This window comes from Haemaphysalis longicornis, unplaced genomic scaffold (genome assembly GCF_048455015.1).
Source record: "Haemaphysalis longicornis isolate Haplotype H1 unplaced genomic scaffold, Haemaphysalis longicornis Haplotype H1 scaffold_3, whole genome shotgun sequence".
Lineage (NCBI taxonomy): Eukaryota > Metazoa > Arthropoda > Arachnida > Ixodida > Ixodidae > Haemaphysalis > Haemaphysalis longicornis.
In genome coordinates, this window is record NW_027526335.1 from 125,416,999 (window position 1) to 125,434,998 (window position 18,000).

The 18,000-nt window shown below is 48.2% G+C and overlaps 1 protein-coding gene across 1 annotated transcript in view; it reads right to left on the reverse strand.

The window, feature by feature from the left end:
• Positions 1 to 530: 530 nt before the first annotated feature.
• The window catches only part of Smo (smoothened, frizzled class receptor), a 64,334-nt gene continuing 46,864 nt past the window's right edge, over positions 531 to 18,000 (reverse strand). The window contains exons 11-12 of the mRNA XM_077704114.1: positions 7,670 to 7,813; positions 531 to 3,191 (exon numbers count right to left, since the gene is read on the reverse strand). Coding sequence (XP_077560240.1) covers positions 1,165 to 3,191; positions 7,670 to 7,813 — 2,171 coding nt within the window. The 3' untranslated portion in view covers positions 531 to 1,164. The remainder of the gene's footprint in view (positions 3,192 to 7,669; positions 7,814 to 18,000) is intronic.

Consider the following 18,000-nt stretch of genomic DNA (forward strand, 5'->3'; position numbering starts at 1 on the left):
GCGGGTGACAAAAAAAATGAATTTACTTGGACCCGGAACGCAATCGAACCGGTATGTTTTCGTTTCGACACAGGCGGCTCCCGGCCCCTTGCTGTTGTCATCATGGCTGCACCTTTCAGCAGAGATGTTGCATCTTCCTCCCCCACTTTTTTAATGAAAGAATGGGGGAAGCAGCAACACAAGCTGTCAAGGCATAAGTAGGCATAGCCACAATGGCGTGCTCAGCTGTTATTGAATAATCTATTTGACTGAAAGCCCGAATCGAATAACCACAAGTTCGGAATACTTCCAGAGCATTAGAAACCTAAAAGTCCACGAATTTTAATGCCTACGTAAATGTCTACAAATTTAACATCTACCAGCTTTTAGTTCATGCTTACGATAGGACATGCCTCTCCATCAATGCTAGTGTAGATGCTGCCCCAATATACTGCAAAGGGGCGTCAACAATTAAAAAAAAAATTGGGGGGGGGGGGGGAGGGGGGGGTATATTGTGTCGAAGATACACCTATGTTGTCAGGCACGCCGTAGTGAAGGGCTCCGGATTTATTTTCACCACCTGGGGATCTTTAACATCCACCGAAATCTCAATGCACGGACATTCTTGCTTTTCACTTCCACCAGAAAAGCAGCGACAGCGGGCGGAATCGAACCGAGTGTCCTTGGGCTCAGCAGCACAACGCCTTGGCCACTCAGCCACCAAGGTAGGTCACAGCTTAGGGGTGCGTTTAGAACAAAGTACATATGGGTGCATGTGACATCAAAGATAAAAGCAAATTTTTTGCAATGCTAAGCTCTGCTACAGTTATGGAATGAGGAAGACACTCATCCCAAAAACCATGGAAACACAGTAGAACGCAAAATGAAGAGAACTGGCACAAGAGGCCACCGTTTACATAGCCAAGAATGTGCCAAATAAATGAAGCTACACGCTGCGACAACTGTTTATAAAGACAGGTTTTATAACGTCCAAGTATATTGCGAAGGTCAAGGATAAAAACAGCTCAGCTGGACACAGAAATGAGTATTTCCACAACAAAAAGACCCTGCTCACACATAGCCCAGATAGCTAATAGCAGCACTTGCTCCTTCTGGGGCACGCGGAACAATTAAAGCTGTGACGACATAACGAGTGCAAGATGGCTAGACAACACAATGCAGATGTCACCTCGACACGAACCCAGGCTCTGTAAGGCCCTGAGGGCATGATGCTTGCTGAAGCGGAGCAGACTGGTTCTCACAACAACCATTGAGAGGAGGAGGCCGCTGGGATGGTGATGGCGCCATGTGATGGCCGTCGCCAAACTGCTCCTGAGGCTGGTGGAACTGTTCTGGAGATGGCACCGCACAGCTGTTGTCTGCACAGTCGTGGAGTTCACCGTCAGCGCCTCCTCCCATAGGAGCGAAGAGGTATGTGTGACAACTGTGTGGACCGTCCGAGTTCGTGTGGCCCGACGTGGTCGAGTCCAAGGTGTTGGGCTCCGTGCTTCCGGAAGCCAGTCCAGGACAGAGCTGGTACTGGTCCGTGCACAGCATTCCCTGCTGGTAGCTGTTGGCATTCGAAGCGTGCAGGTACGAAGACGCGTGGGACGGTGCGTGCAGCACCGGCACTTCGGGTCCGTACACTGGACACTGGCACGAGCAGTGCTGCAAGCCCTGATGCACTTGCTGGTGGCACGGAGGCCAGGACGCTTGGGGGTTGTTGTTCAAGTTGCTCAGCTGGGCATTGTTGTTGTTGCTGCTGCAAGGATCGTGTGAAGGAATGGCCTGGTAACCGTCACGACGCAGTGGCGACACGCTCTGCCTCTGTTGCTGAACCAGCGGCGACAGTGTTAGCGACGGTGCTGCTGGTGACTGGTTTGTAGGCGGGGACACCGAACTAAACCTGTGCATTGGAGTGTTGCTCTTCGACGCTTGCGACGGTATGCGCTGCTGCTGCTGCTGCCCTGGAGGTGACCTCGACATCCGGGCCTTGGACAAAGCTGAAGCGTTGGACCACCGCGACTGGCCCGAGCGCAGCTCTCGCATCTCAATGGCCTCTGGCTGCTGCTGCGGCGTGGTGACCGGCAGGCTGTCCGGTGCCCTCCTGAGGAGAGTTGGCGTCAAGACGGTCTCGCGGCTTTGTTCGGTCTGCGTCTCTTGGTTGGTCTGAGGTCGGGGTGGCGAGGCGCTGGCCATTGCTGCCACCAGCAGCGCCCTCTCTCTCTCCTCAACGGCAAGCCGCGCCGACAGCATGTGAGGGCTGCACACGCCCGCATCCGTGAAGTCCGAGTCCGACGTGATGATGGGTATGAAGCCAGCCTCGCTTGCACTGTCCGGCATCGGGTGCAGCGGAATGAGTGGCGTGTGTGCCGGGTCAAGCTCTGGGTACGACGTGAAGCCTTGTCCGTAAGGGTACAAGTTTGGCGGGTAAAAAGGAAAGCCGGGGTATGCAAAGGGAGCAGGGTAGCCAAAGGGAGGCAGGGTAGCCTCTGGACGAGGGTGACCTCCGGGCATCTGCAGGCTGTTCAAGTAGGCCAGGTAGGCCGCGTACGGGTTGGCTGCGGCAGCCGCAGCAGCGAGGGCAGAGTAGCCCGGAAGCAAGGCAGGCATTCCGGGAGCCACAGTGTTTTGGTTGGTCTGAGCTGTCGCGACAGACATGTTTCCTGCAGCCGTAGAAGAGGTTGGATTGTCTGCAGCAGCGGACGGTGCGTTTGCACTACAGCGGAGAGACATGCGCGTACTGCCGGAATCGGACATGCCATGCGTGAACGGCGGGTTGATGAGCGGCTCGCCTCGCCTCTGCACTGCCACGGACGGCCTCAGCAGAGACAGGTGGTTTTGCGGAAGGACGCAGCCGGGGTTCAAGTCTCCCGTGCTTGTGGCGCGAGCCACCAGAGCCGGTTTCGGCGTGCCCACTGCGCCGCGACGGAAACTCCGACGAAGAGATGATGTCGCGGTGGCTGCAGCAACGAGGCTCTGCATGGACGAGTCGCTGCCACGCCTCACGGCACCGAGGTGTGGGAAAGGTGAAGGTCGGTGGGAGGCGGCGACGTGCAGCAGCCGCTCGCGTTCGCGGCGTGTCTTGCGGCGCTGATGGCGTGCGATGGCTCGCTGCGCGGCAAGCCAGTGCTGCTCTGCCGCCACCTGGTAGCTCATCTGCGAGTCGAGCGACTGGCGTCGCACGCTCAGCGACAGCTGCCGGCTAACATCTGCACGTAGAAAAAGAGAGACAGACTGAACATCACATAAAACGACAGAGCTGGTGGTGGTCATTTGAGTGAAACATTGGCCACCTTAAAATTAAAGAAATAACATCCAAACAACAACAGGACATGAAGCAGTGAGACAGGTGGTTCCGTAGGAATAGTAGTGATGTACTTCAACCTTTGACCCTGAACACACACAATCTTCGAGATCATTCCAGGCCAATTGCCACCCAATGCTCTGACATGTTGGATGACCAGCATAGGATGACCTTTTCAAGGTAGTTGACCACAAAAGCTGTAAAATCATTGTCACTTAGTAACACCAGTCACAGTGGCCTTGTGGTTGCTATGATACACACTGATTGGCAAACTCGCAACTGCAAGCACATTCTTGGATAAGGTCAAATGAGTGCACGTACACTGCTGAGATGTCAGAACAACCATTGTGCCATCGCACGCCAAACGCCTTCAACATGAAACACCTAAACCACTTTCTTTTCAGCCACGACGCACTCACATTATGCCCGATTATGACCACAGGGATAGTGTCATCGCAGCTAACCCCCACAGTCCGAGGACAGTCAGAGGACGCCTAAGCACTTCCTAAAGGTTCTGAATGCGAATCCATTAACATCCAATCAAATGCCTTTGCTTCAACTCCACATTCTCGAAGAGCTTTAACCACTTGCTGCTTAACTCTTTCGCAAAAGCGCCATAGGCCATCGTTCACGGATGAACAATGATTTTCAAACCCCGCAAAAACTAAAAACGGCGCTATTCGGACAGCTCACGCCATCTGGCGTGTTCATTGGAAGTCCCTTTTTCAGTTTCGTCGCTGTTTGTTTACACTTCACGTGGGTGGATAGCGTCGCGAGTGACATTTGAACCCAAAGTAGTAGCGAGTTGGGCGAAAATGGGGTGCTGTTTTACTACGCGCCCTGCAAAGGCGAACAGTGGTTTCACGCACTTCAATCACTGCTGCTGTTTATTTTTCTTTACTTCAGTAGCAGTGACGACACCAGCAACGATGTGGATTTGTCAGGTTTTAGTTCTGATGAAGACTCTCCCATTCAACAGCCTCAGACTTCGGCAGGTGCTGCCAGGGAAGGTTCGTTTTTAATTTCGTGCTTCTTTATAAACAAAACGTGCCTAATATCTGACGACTGCATTATTACTACTTTCATGCGTAGGGTCTGGACAACAAGCAGCGGAGATATTTTGCCAAATGCACCATGCCATATCGCGTTATCACCTCCATGATAGCCTGGCACTTGTGTGAGATTAGCGTTGCGGAGCAACATGTGCTGCTTCTCAGGAGTGCTAAATTTTTGTCTTATTTTTTACAGCTGCAAGGATAAGGATTTTGTGTGAAAACACAAACAAGCATGCTTGGATGCAGATTTTAGACAAACTGACTGACTCTCAAGTGGCTTCCATCAGGGCTGTTAGGTTGGCAGGCCCGCAAAAATCCAGAACTTGTGGTGTACAGCGTTGATGTGTATATTAAATCACAGCTTAGGAACGTAGAAACATTTTGTATATCTTAGAACTGCTGAAATCATTTTTAAGCTCTGGGAAATCCCCTATTTGTGTTTTGTGTATACTTCTTTTGCGCATTTGTTGTTTTGCTGATCAATAAACTTTCAATAATTACATCTTTCACAAAACTGCTGTTATGTGTTTTCTGAAGAGAAATGTATAGGCTACGATTTCATGCATAGCAATGCTAAATGTGTCCAGTAGCTCAGGAGAAAAAAAAAAAAAAGAAAGTTTTTTAGAAGCACTCAAGATCTGGCATTTTTCCGCGGCCTCGAAAGGGTTAAAATGATTTGCTTTCGAAAGGCTTAGTTCCATCTCCTAACACATTGTGCTGCTGCTTGATACTCCTGCCATGCACTGGGAGAGCTGACAACAATGGCAAATTTGTTCGCTCGCTTGGCTGCATTCTTCTGCTACCTTACTTTACCTGCAATCTACTGGCGCAGATGGTCACCTTATGCTACTCCCAAACAAAGCGCATGCCATAGAACATCTCGGGTTTCAAAGACACATACAGCCCTGGGAAATTCTGTATGTAGACACAAAAATTGCACTGCACTTTGGCCACACGCTGCTTCTACAAAAAGCTGCAGTAGGTCAGATTGTCACCAGCCCACTCTACTACTTTAAAATAAGAGCCTGCAACCACGAAAGAATTTCGGTGAAACTAGCGTCACTAAATAAAGGCCACTCTTTCCTCTCATTGTTATGTGCCGCCAGGATTTTCATTGGTCGGTCGGCACCACGTGATATTTGTTTACGTATGGGCGCAGCTATTTTGTTTCTGAGCGCCTCTCTCTCCCTCCCTCTCTCTCTCTCTCTCTGCTGTGTGGACGCTAGAGCGGACAGTCACACTCTGCCTGTCACAACCGGCGGTGGTATCGTTGGGAGAGATGGCAACCCTGCAAGCCAGAAACAAAATGGCCCCCAGACGGTTCCGGGTGCATGAAGTGGCGGTACTCTTAAGTGTAACTTATTTAGTGATGCTAGGTGCAACTGATAGGCTGTCAGTAATTTTTCCAACAACTGCTAGGGAACACCCTCAACGAAAAACTCAAACATGGGCGCAGAAGTAAAAATCGACTGTAACTGTAGCAGCGAACTGTTCAATCAGCACTTCTCTAGTGGTCTTTTTTTTTTTTTTTTGCCGCAAAGGCACCTGAGGACAACAGTGCCAAGAGAGTCAGTGCAAGCAACGGAGACTTGAGGCGAGGTATTTACGATAACAACTGTGTGCAGCAGTGTTCAGCGCACGACAGCGTGCTAAGCCCAAAACTTACGAAACAAAATAAAAACTACATTTCATTCCTGCTAAGAAGACAGAGGTACATCAATGGGTAGCGCTGGTTTGGAGAAATATTATTTTTAAACCAAACCTGGGGAACGCAATAACTCAGCCAAATTTAACGACATCCACGAAAAAGCAGCGCAACATCAACCTCCAGCAGTAAAATAATTTCGCCTAGGCATGCTTTAGAATCCCTGTAAAAATAAGCCACGAGCTGTGGTTTATTTACCTCTGGGCAAAAAAATAGTTACTATAACAAAACTATATGCTGTTAAAGCCACTGAGAGAAGAAAATACAAGGCCATAAAAAAAATCCATTGTAAGGAGATTGGTAGTCTGCTGCTGTTGGTTTTTCGATAAATATTTATATCTTTGTGGGAAAATAAACCTTAATACCAAAATATTTATGTTGTAATGAAACACATGTGCAATAAAACACTAAGAATGCATCCTGCTACTAAAAGTTGATGAACAGTACTTTTGCCTTTCACAATGAATAATGAGTTTTTCTTTAGTATTCCAAACTTCAAAAGTATTCTAAACTTCCAAATTCTTCAAAAATAATCTAGGTTTTCTAGTTGTGCTGTTTGTTTCTAAGCCGAATCAAAGATCACGTTGCTCACTTCAATATTCAAATGTTTCAAATATTTGCACATTCCTACACATCAGTCCTGACGAAGGAGGAATGGCACGATTTTGCAGCAATAGCAGTGATGCCTGCTCAAAAATACACACTCGCATACAAAGCACCGTAAAGCATGTATCAGATGGGCAATGTCAAGCACGTAGCATGCATTCCGGAATGGTAGGTTACTGGAGTACTTGAATGGTTCCTGACAAAGATGGTGGCCCTTGCCAAACAACATCCACTGTGGCATACATCAATGCATCGGCACTAGCAGTGGTAGAGTCCAAAGGGAGCCCCATCGCTACAGCATCTGCAGTAATGCCACGGAGGCAGAGGACATGGCAATCGGTCTAGTCGTAGCCCACAGCCGGTCTCCACGTCTAAACATCGTAACTGATTCCAAATCGGCCTTGCTCAAGTTTTACAACGGCAGGGTATCATTTCAAACTTTGGCAGCCCTCTTGCAAGGGCCCACACCTCATAGCCGGACGTTCCGCGTCATCTGGTCACTGGCACACTCTAGAGGGCCAATGAGACTGCTTGAGATATGGTTCACAGAGAGCTTCAGGACCACTGAAATATCCTCGACCATTTCCACCAGGACATGCCCATTTCCCACCACCGCATCTATCGCTCCGTCGCAGGCATGCAGTCCTTCTCGGGCAGCTTCAAACACTATCATTCCCCACTCCACACCTCATGTCTATCCTATATCCTGGGGAATACAAGGACGCTTGCCCCTTCTGTTCTGCAGAATGAGCCTCACTTCACCACATCATTTGGTCATGCCCAGTCATATCAGCATCATGCAGAAGATATCATCCCATCCTTCATAACATACAGTCTTCCCCAGAGTGGGAGACTTCTCTCTCCTCCCCACGTGCAAGAAGCCCTCACCCAGTTGGCTCAAGAGACTGAGCTCCCAAAACATCGGAAGCCCCGCTGTCTAGACAACTGAGTGAACAACTCAGTGCCGCATTCACCACAACTTTCGGGCAAAGTAAAGTTACCACCACCACCACTGACCAGAGGTAGAAGAGTAGCGCCGAACTGGCGGCAAGGCGGACGGTCCCGCCACAGCTCCGCGTCGGTGCAGAAACCCCGGCAGGGCCGCTGCCCAGGTGGACGACAGGTCTTGGGACGTCACGCTGTTCATGTCCAGGTTCATCCCTGTGCCCAGTTCAGGACGCTCAACTCGTGCCCGCGCGTCTCCACAATGGCAGTTTAATTTACGTGCACTACACAGTTGCTTCCTCTGGCACTGCCCTCTTGAAACCTATGAGCACGAATGACTTATAATGACGTCACCCATTTTTATCAAAGTTAAATGTGTGTCCTCGTCAATGACAAACTACTTCCAGGCTTTGCTGAAGTAGCATGTTAATAAGGTATGACCATTGTGCTGACACGGCTCCACGAAACTGGCAAACTATCCTGAATTGTGGGGAATGTGCCACAACACGTTCACCATCTCTCTCCTTGTCTTGCTTGGCAACCAGTCACAACTGGCATGCCTATCCTAACAATCGCTAGCCTATCTTTCCAGCTTTGAGCTAATGGTCTCTGCTTATAGATAGAGTGTGCAAGCTGAGCTAAAAATAAAAACAATAACCTGAACAGATACCCTTCAAAGAGCTGCCCTTACAAGAAGGCCGTCAGCGATATTTGTCCACATTAACCCGACTGGAGCCATGAAGTACAGGTAGCTGTATCAAACACTCAGCACTTGAGTGGCACCTAAAGCTTTCTTTTGCTTTTTCAATTCAAAAGCACTTGTACATGGACTTAACGGGAAAACCCACCTGTCTATCTGGAACACTAAATGAGTCATACCTTTGGAGCACATAAAGACGCCCCCAGAGAAATGTCTTTCCAGCAATACACTTCTGCTTAGCAGTGAAACCCACTTTAACCCCCGTATTCAGAAAGCATGCTTAAAGGTGTTGTGCCACCAAATTTTAACTCTGTAAAAAGCCTGCTGTAGGCTTCCTCTGCATGCAACGACCCTCAACACGAAGTGCTGGGTACAGCAAGCGCTTAATACATATTTTAATTCGCGTCTAAAAATTACCTAAATGCTCTTCTGGAAATCGGGACCCATCGCTAGCGCCACTAACCATGACGTCAGTGAATTGCCAGCACAGCAAAGTTTGTGACGTCATACAACGTTAGCGACTCGAGCGACGTCAACGTGAACTCCAGTTACCACAGTTTGGTCGCTTGGTCGTATCGACACACTATGCCGATACGAAGGCGACGACGATGCGACGCCGACGAGTCGCCAAAACATCGGCCAACTGCCGAAATGCCAGACCGCGTTGTCACACTACGCCGACGGCGACACAAACACGTCGGCCGATGGAAAGTCGCCGTAGTGTGACTGACTCACCGATCGAAGACGCCAACAGAACCGGTCGCCTGACTGGTCGCACGACGCGTCGTCAATCGACTGAGAAGCGAAAACTGCGCCCCGACAACATTCGTGCCGCAATGAACGCGGCTCTATTTTGTTAGTTTCTGGAGGGTAATAAACTCAGTAAGTTCCATGAAGCCCATACACCTCAACACTAGCGCTAATGCGATCCGTATTTTGGCGTTCGACGCTTCGGCCGTGCTCTTCGGCGACGCCGCTACCCCGGAATGCGTGTGCGATCGGCTCGCCTGTAGAAAATATAAGGTCAGTTTCGTGCAGAAGAACAGTTACGTAGAGTAACTTGGGTAATAAGAGATCAGTGTCGGCAAAGGTTTTTAACGTAAAGCGTAAAACCAAAGCACGGCAAGCACTATCCCTTCATTGCAAAATCGCAGTCGCAGCCGGGCACACTTATTTTTGCGAGCGCTTTCGCAGAAGACCAGAGTTGATGGCGGTAAGCTGTCGCGGGGGCTTCGCGGAACCTTGCTGCGCAAGCGCTATTTAAGAAATTTGAGTTTACAAGCCAGGAATTCTGTAAACTAGCTAGTAAACACCGACGTACGACTGCAAGGATGGGCCTCCATCTAGTACACCGGCTATATCGCTGCGTGAAACCGTTTGTTCGCTGGCTCAGTGGTCTCGCGCTTTCCCCCGCTCGGTCAACATTGCGGGTTCGATTCGCGGCAGGGGCAGTTTTTTTTTTTTTTTTTGAGCATTTTTTTGAGCATTTTTTTTTAGCATTTTCATGGTTTGCATATCCATGGTTTTCATTTGTCTGCATCCGAGGATGCAGACAAAGAATCCGCGTCGGAGCTGTCGCGGCTTCACGTGACGAGTCGGCATGTTTCCTTCCGTGGTGAAGCACGTATGTGGGGGAGCAGACGCCGCAGTAAAGTCGCAACGTACCGCAGCGCCGCCGTGGCAGAGCCTCCTCGCAACACTGTGACGTCACTGCTTGAATCGGCGCCCAGAAACCGAAACCGAATCCTGTTCACATGAATCGTGCGATAATAAATTTTTTACTCAGAATATGTGCATGTGAGAGCATGTATCATGCTTTCTAACGAATTATAAAACTTTTGCAACAAAGAATGCACAAGCAACAAATTTGGTGGCACAACACCTTTAAAGGGGTTGTGAAGAGATTTTCAAAAAAAACTGTGTTGTGTGTGCGCTTATAACCGTGGAACCTTGACAAACAAACAAAGCATACCAGTTTCGTCGCCCGATATCGGCAAATAGGTAAACAAATGCAGTTACGGTTTCACCGAGGCCTTCCTCCTCAACTCGTGAAGTGACGTTTCAGTAAGTCAGTAAGAAGCCAATCACGGTTCTCCCTCGTCTGCACAATATGTCGGCATAGAGCGGGCTTGCAAAGGGTCAGATAAAGCTACAACATCGGCACCATGATGAAACTCGCCCTGCAACTGAACGGGAGACGTCTGATCTCTGATGCGCCTGATCAAGATGGTCGAACTTTCAGTCAACAACACCGGCGAGATGCGCAGGCAGAGGTAATCACGTTTAATCTATACTGGGCATTCGTAAACAGTTTACGCGATTTCCACGTGTCTAAACTTTAGTTTTGCTAGCCGATATTCTTGCACAAGTTTGCCGACGTCTGTCTCACGTAGCCTGTAATGTGAGTTGCGAGAACGTGAAACTTCTGACCTGACGAGATACATGACCGAACGCTTACATGACCGAACGCTTAAAATAAGAGTTTATTACATAAACACGTTTATCGAAGGAACTTCGAGTAGTCGGAACTTAAAACCCATCCATTATTCACTCATCAAGCGCAAAAATAACTAGCGAGAAGCAGCGATGCAGCGCCGAGTCGCCGAGTCCCAACATGACGCAGTTTGATGATTGCTTTCCTGTTTCCTGCAATAAACAATGCTGTTAACACTGTTTTGTTGATTGTATATGCTCCGCTTTGGCTTACTGCAGAAGCGCTCAACAGTAAGTTGGCGGTTAAAGCTCTGGGTAGATTAGAATTTATGAAAACACGACAGACTTCTGGGTTACAAATACGGAGAGGCTTTTATGCAGCAGTTTTTCGGCGCGCGCCCTTCCCACGTCGTAGTGTAGTGGATAAAGTGTCCGACTAGGCTGGTCGTAACATTGCGCTGGCCCAGAGGCCGCAAGTTCGAATCGCACATGGGGCACTTTTTTTTTTTTTTTTGCTTGAGAGATCTTGGGCCATTTCATACAAAAAAGATAAGATTCCGAAGAGAATTCGGGAAAAGAACGCGAAATTCAGCAGGGAAACTGGCTACAAACTGTACAAACACCCAGTAGGTCTGAGTTCTGCTGCAATGGTTGCCAGACAACTGAAGCGGTCACGACACCGCTCACGTGGATAGAAAACAGTTTTTTGGCAACGAATAAAGGATGCATTATTTTTAAAATATTGGGCGTGCAGCTTTGCAGAATATTATACACAAAGAACATTGAACCTCGTTGAACTCTCGAATGTACTTGACGTGACGTCATTCTAGTTGCGCTGCCGACCGCCGGTGCGCGCATGGTCGCTTGCGATGCGCCTCAAAACGTGAATTTCAACGGTGCCTCCTAAATTCCAGAAGCAATGAATTGTGAAAATATTTGGGATTTATGTTCTTAAGGGGGGACGTGGCTTTCAAAATCAACTTTTTTATTTCTTTGTGGATTTTGATGAAAATTGGCACAGCAACTGGAAATGCTTCCGTGATAACACCATAAAAATTTCAAACTAATATTTTGAAAACTTTTTTATGTATTAAATTTTCTTTCTGTTCCGCTTGTACCGAGCTTGAGCGGCTTATAAAACATGATAGAAAACTTGTTCGAAGTGCTTTGCATTCCCAAATGAATGGACGAGGTCGTGACAGTTTTAGATTTTTTTTTTTTACAACACAATGTTTTTTAGTTTTCATTTTTTTAGAGGGGAATGTGCAATAGGCATGTTGACTGTGAACGATTATTTGAATAAAAAAATCACAAAAAACAAATCTGGAAAACCAAGAGTGTCACGACCTGAACTGTTCATCAACGAATGTAATGCAAGAAACGGAATCAAAATAGACCCAGCGGTCACAAAGAAATCCCTGGTACAAGCGACACAGGTGGCAAAAAAAACTGTTTTGAGAAAATGGCTTCCGAAGTTGCAACATAGGTTTCACTTATCAAAAGTCGTCACGGTTGTAGCCTTTCATGCCCTTTTGAACATGGGGCTTCTGGAAGGCCTTTCCTTGAAATTGGAGTGCCTTCTACAGCCGTTCTCTTTCCAGAAAACATCATTTTCAGCTCCTCTGTGAAGAGTACATACCCCACTTTGCAGACCAAACGAAGGGGGAGATGGGTTTCAATGGGCTTTCAATGCAAAGTAGGTTAGCTGGTTGGCTGTATCACACTGAACAGCCTCCTTTTGCAGTGTTGTCACCATGGCAACAAGTTACGCATTTTTTTTACTTAAATTTGAACATTTTTGGCTTTTTTTTTTATCTTTTATCATCTTGCCTGGCACAGCAACTTAGTACTCATACGTGCAGGTGTTCATTGCCAAAAGTTTGCATACCACAAGGATGAAAATGAGCTACTTTGAAGCTTCGTAAAGTATTCTGCATTACTCCCAACTTCAATGCAAGAGCATATTTTTTTACTACTTTTGACATTCAAGGCATCCAATATTTCTCGCAGCAAAGGCAGTATGCCCTAAGCAATGGTATCAATAATTTCACTAAAAAATCACTGTTAAGGGGACGTGCTCCTCCAAACAACTTTTTTTTTAATAATGAAGGTAGGAGGCTGAAATTTTCACAGCTTATAGAGATTGAGCTCCTCTGGTCATATATGTAATCAGATTTTGAATAGCTGCTCCGGATAAAATGTTACGCAGCATGACTTTCAGAAAAATGGCTTTTTTGTGCACACTTTTTTTTATAGTAAAAATTTTTTCTGAGACTTTTAAAATAGCCTAGGTGGTTCCTTATGAACTGCAGAGTGCACAAATCTACCTAAAAAAGCCTCATCATCATTTTCCTCACCACGAAAAAAAAATGACTGGTAGTGTGCCTTTTTTTGTTCTGTATATTTTTGTTTTATGATCGCCAGAAATATCTAAGGACACAAATTGCATAATGAACAAGATTTGTGCACTCTACGTGTTATAATGAACATTTGTGCAAAATTTCATCCTGATACGACAACTTTAACTAGGAAAATAAGTGTGCACAAACTCAGAAAACGGACAAAAACAACAAGCTGAGAAAAACGCAATTGAAAGTTTATTTCTTTGGCAGATTCAGAAATTCTTGCTCGAACAACATGAAATTTGGTGGGGATACAGTCTGAAATGTCCACATTGAGGTACTAAAACTAGAATGCTCCTGCTGCATAAGTTGCACCCTCACGGTTTTTGCTGGGGTAGTCCTTGGTGTGGGACCGTTTCACCAGGCTGCGGCAATGGGGCTAGCCTTAGCAGTCAGCTTTGCACACATCTGCCTGACCCTCCGCTGGTCACTTGCATTGCTTAGTCTGACCAGTTCTTCTGAAGGGAAGATTCCCAGTTCTTGGAGAACTTGCTCAAAGCTAGTGTGGCCTCTGTTTGAACCACAACCCTGTGAGGGCAGTGGCAGTCTCCACTACAGTGAACTGCAGGTTGTACGATAGCGTCCTGTGCCAGATGCGCAGTGCTGCTTCCGTCTCCATGGCATGGGATGAGCAGTCAACATTTTTTTCACACACAAGAGGCATGAAAGGCTTGCCACACTTCCTCCTCTTGCTCATCAAGCTTTTGGTGGCGGCTACAAGTACAAGTAGTTTGACAGCACCTCAAAATCCAGGCAGAGACCAGTGTCAAGAGAAATGGCAGTGCTGTTGTGTCTCGTGTCTTTGCTTCTGCCAAGTACCATCAAAAATCACACTGAGGTCAGTCTGACCAGCTTGCAACGCAGTTACTTGCCTTGCTTCAGCAAGGTTGTCAGAGACGCCTTTTGTGGCCGCAACATGAACTTTCTTGGCAGTGTTGTAGAACGTCTTTTGATGCTGCGGTTTTGGTAGACCAAGAATGGCACAAAACCTGCATAGCTGATCGTGTCCGATGCCAACCGCGCGTGCAGCGAGTACCGCTTTCACATTGACGGCGAAACTATCACGGGGAGGCCGCAAACCGGAACTGCAGAGTTCCGGTTTGCAGCCTCCGCGACCGACGGCGGCAGCACGCTGCGACGAGTAAACAGAAGAAATCACTCCTGAAGCCACTCCCGCAGGGCACTTCTCGTTTTTGCACTTCAGTTCCAGTACCGATGCGAGGCCCTTCCGCTTGTTCGCAACCTCGACTACGACGAGTTCGCACTTCCCGCACGTCGCGCACACGGCGGCACTCAAGGTCAGTCAGAGCGCCGACTCCACAGATAACTGCACCGCTCCCGTGGCTGGCTGTCCCCTCACCTTGGAAGGCTGCCGACTTCTTCTCCGATGCGCTTATAAAGTCGATATCTTCGCTGATAAAATCAGCCCCGCCTGGTAGAGCCGCGCTTGCAACGCTTGAAGGCCCGGCGCCGTTAGGCCTCACGGTGCCGGTCGTGCCGGCATTGGCCGTGGTCGTCACAATGCTGCGCCGCTTGCGCTTTCCTTTGTACCGGCATGAAGTACGCTGCTTCCGGCGACAAAAGTCACGCTTCTCCTCACTGTTCACGATTAAAAACACACGATAAGGAAATAGAAAAGATAGCGCGAAGTAGCGAACGGAAGGATGCGGGCGATGGCGGCTCACAAGCGGCAAGAGCCAATGGCGGTCCCGCTTTCGCGTCACGTGATTTAAATGCCCAGTGGGAGCTCGCAAAACAAGCGGGAAGAAACATTTTTTTTATTTTTTTTACGCGGAGATACGAAGCTGGCGAGCGGCTCAATCGAGAGAAGAAGGCTTGATCTACCTCTCTCAAGTGACCAAAATGGCGGCGAGCCACGCTGCCGTGCGGAAAAAATTCTCAAACCTGGCCGAAATTTGGCTTGATTGCGCGATTTCTTGGGTCACCGCGAGTCATTCAGACACATTTTTCACTAAGTTCTCGTTCGTATTTCGTTTTCATTTTTTTACCCATGAAAGAAGGATAGTCAAAGATGCTAATGCAAGGGAAAACAAAAAATCAGTGTATTTCGAAAAAATCGCGTTTTTTCGACCCGCGTGTCCCCTTAAATGCTGCGACAGTAACGCACATTTTTAATGCAGAGAACATATTTTTATTCCTATATTACTAACTCAAACCTGTTTGCATGAAAATTACAAGTGCACGGGAAACGTTGCGCAAGAAAGGCGATATGGCTCGCGCGCATTGCAGCGCACGCTTACCGCGACATATCGAACTTTGATTATACCTGATATGGCTGGTCAGGTCGCTTTTAAGATTAAATCTAATGTCGCAGGCATTAATTACAACTACTGGCGTTCAATCGTAACCGGTTGCCCAGTCATGTGCTGCTCCAATGCGCGTCGGCTATGCCGTGCGCGCCGCAGCGTTTGACGCGTCGACCGTTTCTTTCTCAAGGCTAGCGAGCCCAAAGTCAAAACACAGCAATAACTAAGCGTGTAAACATCGCAAACCCGACTAAAAGTTCACTTCACGAACCGCTATCGCAAGCGCGCACACCGCGTCACCCTCCGGGGTCTGGCGATGGTAGAGTCACGCGCACCACGAAGCGTTCGATGACCTCCTCCTTTCGAGCCACACAACTTCCCGTAATCTGGCTCATTATCTCCGGCATTCCCACCGCGATAACGTCCGTGTTGAATACCATAGATTGAACAGAAACTCGGCCGAGCGAAGCGGCGAAAATGAACTCGAACGGATCGCTACGCAGCTCAGGCGGCCGCCATCTTGCGTTGCGCCCGTGACATCCAATCAGGAGGGTCGTTGTTCTGCGCCCCGACCGGAGGACCAATAGCGCTTCAGCATCTATTTCTAGCTTCGTTTGTGCGTCGTAGAGACGAGCGGAACCGGAAAGACGATCGCTCGGCCGATCGAACCATATCAAAATGGCCGCGCCCGGTGGCACCGTTGCGGAGATAGAGCGCTCCGAAAATTGCCGTTTTTTCGCCCTTTTGCGCTGATAGTTTGTCACCGCGCCTGACAAAAGTATTTTTTTATGCCACTTTGCGATGCTTTTCAGCCTAAAAACTTTGCGGACGCATAGAATAGGAAACATAGAAGCCGAATATGTGGGTTTCAAAAAAACGATGTTTTGGTCATTTTTCCGAAGTTGAAAGCCGCGTCCCCCCTTAAAAGGTCGTTCAAGCAGACCAAATTAAGCAAAGACAACTTCATTTTCTCTTCACGACCCCTTTAACTTATGCCATAAGGAAGCCTTTCGTAAGTGTCGGAAAAGGACCAGAATGAGAAAAAGCCGCTTTGCGCTTCACAAAGACGCCCTTTTCGAGGTACGCTAGGCTCCTGCGAACGAGGCTAGCGCGCGATGCGCCAATCCGTACACGGCATGTGGGTGGGACTTGACCTTTGCGCCAACAGCGGAGAACGCTTCCATGGCGCCAGCTTCAAAGCGCTCGGATCAGCCAGCTCCGTCCGCAGCCAGTACCCGCAGGGAACTTTAGGCTTAATGTCGCGGCGGAATACTGATTGCCACTTGCGCTACTACCGCACACGATTATATATTGCGTGAATTTTCACCACAGCATCATGCCCTTTCCCGCATGTGTAACTTTGTTCGCGCGATTAGTTCCATTCGGGCAAGCGGCAGCAAACTGTAGCTGCACCTGCCGGCGTCGTTCTACGAGCGGAGGCAGCGCCATGGTGCCGGCGCTGGCCGCATCGTGCGCTGGCCGGGCCGGCGAGCCAGTGTGAGGTGTGCGGTGTGCGCACGGCCGCGTCAGGGTGGCAGGTGTGTGTGCGGGTCGTTGTTGCTCACAGAAAGCGCTTTATTGTTTGAGCTTTATCAATTTCTCCCGTACGACGCGCGAAATCGAACACCTCAGCCAAGCTATCGTAGTAGTCTGCAATGTTGGTCGGGAAAAGACGCACTTAAGTTAAGTCGGTAGCTAACTTACGGTAGGTAGCGCTTACTTCTCTGCCCGATAAGTTCGCGAAAGGCGCCCTTTGAGCATTAGTTTGGTTCTTGAAACGCGTTGAGGCGCCGAAAAGTGTCCGAAGGTAAAAGTTCTACTTAAGGTTTGTTTGTGAAAAAGGGGGTAAGAGGTCTCAGTGGGCACCGTGGCAGCTTATGCATTTATCCACGACAAGTCCCACTTGGGAGCCTCTGCCAATTATTTATCCCCCCTCTTCTTTTTTTTTTTACACTATCTCTGGAATGCACAGGACCTCTTTGTCCTCAGTGGCCACCAAGAAAGCATTTATACCTATATTCAGGTACAACTAAGAAATGACACTGGAAGTTAATCCTGCACCCCATTACTGCAGCCAGCTGTTCTCCTGAGTTGTGCGAACAGGGCATGAGTTGTTTCCGTGATTTTTTTTCCGGCTTTAATCGGCTTGTAAATTACTGCAGCGATGTCACACAAACTGACCGAGAATGTTGCGCATTAAGGGGGACTTGCCTGTTGACATTCCTATGCGACTTCCTACTTCATGACCCACTGGTGTAAAAACCATCGTGCACCAATACGAAAAGTTTTGCAGATCAATCAAAATGCTCCAAATGGCCTAGTTTGCTTAGATCGGAAATATGCCACTTCTGTACTGAAATTAAAAGCAAAACTCTCGTATGGAAGACCGCTAGTGCCATCTAATGAAGACTCTGTAAACTAAAACGCATTTCTAGTTTATCTTTTATTTCGATAAAGACGTGCAATATTTCTAAAAGAAGCAAACTCGGCCGTTAGGAGCATTTCGATGGATTTGTAAAACATTTTATATTGGCGCACAATGCTTTTTAAACCCGTGGGTCACGAATTTTCTAGCAAGTCCCATAGCAATGTGATCAGGTG